The 5,454-nt window shown below is 46.9% G+C and overlaps 1 protein-coding gene across 1 annotated transcript; it reads right to left on the bottom strand.

Moving 5' to 3' along the window:
* Window positions 1-235: 235 nt before the first annotated feature.
* On the bottom strand, window positions 236-3,770 carry LOC136482319 (serine carboxypeptidase-like 45). Its single transcript, XM_066479531.1, has 10 exons — window positions 3,328-3,770; window positions 3,050-3,151; window positions 2,716-2,811; window positions 2,276-2,368; window positions 2,069-2,148; window positions 1,701-1,982; window positions 1,438-1,565; window positions 1,247-1,339; window positions 687-804; window positions 236-597 (listed from the first exon to the last, which is right to left on the bottom strand). Exons 1-10 carry the CDS (start codon window positions 3,611-3,613, stop codon window positions 442-444), a joined length of 1,434 nt encoding a protein of 477 aa, XP_066335628.1. The 5' UTR covers window positions 3,614-3,770; the 3' UTR covers window positions 236-441.
* Window positions 3,771-5,454: the final 1,684 nt, after the last annotated feature.

The following is a 5,454-nucleotide window of genomic DNA, read 5'->3' as shown; positions in this document are numbered from 1 at the left end:
TGGCGCCAGCCACAGCTTTTTTCTTCGGCATCATTGCTTGCCGTTTCCTCAAATTCTGAAACTCTTCACGGCAATGCTATAAGATCATACCCAGGTGTTCCACCAGCTATATCATCACATTGCTATTTGCTTGCACTTGTTTTCTTGGTGTTTTCACTCTACATGTCCATGAATGATGAATATGAAATGTTTTGCAGCGCTAGCAGAATATTTACATACATGAACACACGCAGAGACAGATGAAATGAGAGACAGATTCTTTCCACTTCTTTAGACACAATTGCCGAACCATGGATGCTGAAGAAACATGGATCGCAAACTCTAATAACGCTGCAGCGTCAAACCACTCTCAGCAGGAGGCAAATACATCAAACACCTTCTTACAGTTAGAGTGCAAAAGCCACCCCTTGCAGACGCATTTCGGAGCTGCATCAAACATCATCACGAGAAGGTTTCAGGCAGAGGCTGGCCCTGCAGGAACGCTCTGAAGAGCACGAGCGACCGCCCGGGCTGCGAGAAGGGCGCCTCATGGGAGGCGCCCCTGATGGTGGCGAACGACAGCGCGCCGCCTCCGTACACCTGAGTCCATCCTCCAACCTGCATAGGGAAAGGGAGAAGAACATTCAGTTTGCAGCTGCTAGATGCATTATTAGTAATTAAGTTTAAAAGCTTGTGCTGTTTGTCACCTGCTGCCCTTCGAACCAGACTCTGTACGGGGTGGTGGTCTTGAGGCCCATGTCATGCGCCAAGTTCTGCACCAGGGTTCGGCTCCCCGTGAGAGGGATCACCGAGTCCTGATCGCCGCTGCGGAAACGTATCAGGAAACAATGCTGGATGTTAGAACATGTATCGTGTATTGTAGAGCTTTATATGTTCCCCCCAAAAAAAGTTAATTGAGAGGACCCTTGAACATAAAACGTTCAGGTACAAATTTGCATCATGTAAAAAGTGATCCATGGCAAGTACTAGTCAAGTAATGTTTGTGAGAAGTTCTTGAGCTTTATGTTTCCTCCTGCCCCAGAATCGGAGGCCCCACTAGACAGAAAGTTAGGCAATTTTTTGTGCAACAATCGCCAAAGGAGCAAAAGTACAAAGACGATTTAGGACCTTGCTGCACGTACTTAGATTCATTTTTTTTCTTCCCTCTAATCTAATCAGAGAGTCTTGAACTTCATGATTGATACCAAGAAAGTTGAGAAACACAACAAAAACAACAGTTTGAATCTAGAATCTTTTAGCATTATACCTGTAAACTAGCACTCGGATGCCGGATTTCACGAGCGATCCGACGATGTTGATGGTCGGGATCAGCAGGTTGAGCAGCTCGTACTCGAGAACACTGTACCAGAACCGAAACATTTGCTATGCGTGTTAGCCCTGTTCAGACAGAATCATCGACAAAAATGTCCTGAAATGAAACAGCGATTGCATTTGTACCTGCTGCAGACCGCCCACTTGTCGACGCCGACGAGCCTCGCGTGCAGCACCGCCTGCACGTCCCGGCGGTTGAGGTACCTCACCGTCTCGTCCTCCACGCACACGTCGATCCGCTGCCCGACCTGCTCCTGCACGTACATTGCAGCAGAGTTTATTCTTCATCAGATCAGACTCAGCCGGCGGCCGGGCGATGGAGGTTGCAGCATTGCAGCAGAGCAGAGCAGAGCTGCAAATAAAGAGAGAGATCGCCGGCGACGACGTACGTGCGGCGAGAGGATCTTGGACTGCGAGAGCACCGAGGAGAGGCAGACGTCGAGCGTGACGTCGTACTTGTCGACGAAGCGGCTGGTCTCGCGCGTCACCTGGTTCATCACCCTGGCGCACAGCGGCGACAGCGACCCGCCGTAGTACTCGGTGACGTAGCGGGAGTAGTTGCAGACGGAGGTGAAGAAGCGGTACGTGGCGTCCGAGATGAGGCCGTGCGACCAGAAGTACTCCGCGCGGGAGTTGAAGTCCGTCGTGAACTCCAGCACCGGGTTGCCCAGCTGATTGACCATGCAGACTTGATCAGAGGCAAAAACATGCAGACTTGCAGTGCAGAAACAGTTTCAGGGTCGATCAGGTGGCTTACAGCGACGCCTCTGAGGTTGAAGATCATGTCCTTCTTGTTGAACTCCACCATGGCCTCCGCGAGCTGCGGGATGTAGTGCCCTGAATCGCAATCCCAAACAGAGCTAGCCTTAGCATGTTTCTTGTCTTGATCAAAACAACAAAGGAAACGATTCCAAAGGCGAACAAAAAACAAGTGAGAAAACGTTGCTAGCTGTATTGTATATACCTGCGTAGCTCTCTCCGGCGATGTAGAGGTCCCTGCCCTTGTACTGTGGGAACTTTTGGAGCCACCTTTGCAGGAACACCATGTTGTCCATGGCTTCATTGGTCCAGACGTGCAGCGGTGGAGAAGGAAAAGTTAGAAGGGCTCATCATCACTCCCAGTCACAAGCACGGCTACTGCTACAGTTACCACCCAAACAAAAAGACAGAGCAAAGAGCATGCCCCCTCCTCCTTGCGTGTCACTTTTCTTACTATCTTAGCACACCATTTTTTCTTCAGAACAAAAAAAAAAACTTCTGCTTTTTTGTTCTTTGCTCAAACAAACTGCTAATACTTGGAGGGGCAGATTATCATTAATGATGTGTCTGTGTGTGCAAGGATATGAACAGTAAAACTAACTAGCCAAGCATGTATATAAGAATCATCAGCTTTTCAGTCAGTACCTGTCATCTTGTCATCCACACCCTGGTAGTAAGCAGCATCAGCAGAGTAGGAGTAGCCAACACCAGCCGGCGTCTCCAGGTATATCACATTGGCCTCTGCAGTTTTTTTTGTTTTTTGAGCAACAAACAAACAGCATTACTTACACCAAACCCACAGAGAACTGAACAGACAACAGAGAAGGCAATGCAAAGGGGAATGAAGAAGGGTCAAGAATTGGAATGGGCAGCAAGCAATGCAAAGCTTTTTCTTGCAGTGGAATGAAAAAGGGAAGGCAGCAAAGGGATGATGCACTCATGGCCTAGCATGGACATCGTCGGCAGGCACATGACATACCTTTGTTCCAGCTGTATTCGTTCTTCACCAGCACCTGCCCACTAGGCCTGAACGGCCCATTCTCTGAGAAGGCCCCTACACCCAGCGACGAGCACCCAGGCCCTACAGAACCAAGGAATCTCAGAAAGAGCAAGATTGGACGAGTAGATGACAAAAACTTGGATCAAGGATTTCATTTCAAACAAGATAGATAGAGAGAGAGAGAGAGAGAACCAAAAAAAATGCAAGACCAGGCTCTGCAATGCATCCAGGTTTGTTTCAGTCAGAGCAGAACGCACCGCCATTGAGCCAGAGGACGAGAGGCTTGGAGGCCGGGTCGACGTCGGCCTCCACGAAGTAGTAGAACAGGGCCCGCTTGCCGCCGTCGTCCACGCCGACGTAGCCGGAGTACTGGCCGAAGCTCACCTCGGGCTGCCCCGGGAGCCGCCTGATCCTGTCCGCGGCGGCATCTGCTCCGTCGCAAGAACCCGGACGGCACAGCGCAGCCGCGACCAGCATCAGCACCAGCGCCAATAATGGCCTGCTGCTGAAGGGGCTCACCTGAACTAGCAATGGCATCGCCATGCCTCCACTCCAATGGACGGAGTGACACACACGCACAGAGAGAGAGAGAGAGAGAGAGAGAGAGGCGAGGAAGAGTCAAGTGTGCTCTTTTGCTCCCTTGAGAGCACAAAAATATTTTCAAAAGATGAATGATTTAGAAGGAGGGAGGGAGAGAGTGGAAGTGGCAGATGCAGGGAGGGAAGGAGGGAGGGCCTGTCTGCTTGGACACTGGAATGGAATATATATAGAGCAGGGAAAAGGGAATAAAAGGTACGTTTTGTTAGGACTGTTGGTGTGGTTTGTCAGTCTTTGCTAAATAAATATGGTTTGTCAGTCTTTGCTAAATAAATATGGATTTTAATTGATGCAGGGACTGTTGGTGTGGTTTGTCAGTCTTTGTTATCAGGATTAGGGTTGGAACAAGTAACAACAGTTGTTTAACTGTTTTTCTTTTCTGAAAGTCGATTTGTTTCAGCAGATACCCATGAATGCCGATTGCCGAGACTTCAGATTTCACTTCTGCATGTACTTAGATCTTGGTGTGAGCACGAAAGTACTGCCATAGTAGTTTCTTGTGAGCAACGGTCAGAATATTAGCTGGAAGATGATGCAAGTTCATGTGCGTAATTTGACAAACAAGGCACTGACAGAATACTAGGTAGAAACAGAATAAAGATTTCAAGTGGTAGAAGTGTTCACGAGCCCCTTTTTCACACAAGGATGAACATTGCCTTTCACCCATTCTTTTCATGTCCACACAGTGATCCACCAGTGGCCAAACATTATTTTAATTACTAGTACATTGGAAAAATAAACCTAGAATAAATTGTTTAGGGGTTCACATGACATGAGAGAGAGGGAGAGAGTATGGAGAGGGACAAGATGGACCCAAGGGGGGCAAAAGCCTTTGGTGCATTACAGAAAGTAGGCTTTTTAGCTAGGGCTTCCACAGTGACGCTTTTGTTTATCCTGCTGCATGCCTCGCGCAGAATTGGTGGGCACTGGTCCCCACTTGTCAGTGCCATGATTCACAAGCAAGAAGTCAAGGTGACCAATTGTTTCCTTCAATTTCTTGTAGTTTCTTTTAGAATAAATTTGTTCCTGTATATTCACAAAATCACAGTAAATAGGAATATACTGTCGGTACAGTTACAGTAGTGCAGAAGGTGTGGCAGGTGCCATATTGTGTTTTCTGAGCCCTTATTTAGATTGAGGTTAGGAATCAGTATTTGGCACTATAGCACTTTCGTTTGTATTTGACAATTATTGTTCAATCATGGCTTAACTAGGCTCAAAAGATTCGTCTCGTAATTTACAATAAAACTGTGTAATTAGTTATTTTTTTTATCTACATTTAATACTTCATGCATGTGTCCAAAGATTTGATGTGATGGAGAGAGAGTGAAAAAACTTGCAATCTAAACAAGGCCTGACTTATGTTTCTTGGCAGCTATCAGGCGTTGGGTATATTGAGACCTAGAAATATTTCGTGATGAGCAGACGGGAAAACCTTCTTTGGATTTGCTCAAGATCTTTGAAATTCATTTATTTCTTGCAAGGGTGACTTGTTTTGGCTTTGGTAGGAACAGGTGCAGGTGACCACCCTATTTCTTTTGTTTTAGTGAAAAAGATGAAAATGCATTGGCTGCCTGTTATGGTCTCCCCAGCCTGCTTCCAGTGAAGGTGCGTTGGTACTTGTATTTGTGTCACTTGCCTGCGAGTCTGCAAACACATTTTGTACTAGTACTGTTCTCCTTCTGTCACCAAATAAATTAATTCTTACAACCCATGTCAGTCAAACTTTTTTAACCTTGACTAACTTTATAGAAAAAAGTACTAACATCTATGATAAAAAATTAGCA

Source organism: Miscanthus floridulus, chromosome 9, assembly GCF_019320115.1.
Source record: "Miscanthus floridulus cultivar M001 chromosome 9, ASM1932011v1, whole genome shotgun sequence".
Lineage (NCBI taxonomy): Eukaryota > Viridiplantae > Streptophyta > Magnoliopsida > Poales > Poaceae > Miscanthus > Miscanthus floridulus.
The sequence above is the reverse complement of the archived record's forward strand: the minus strand, read 5'-3'. Positions and strand labels throughout refer to the sequence as shown.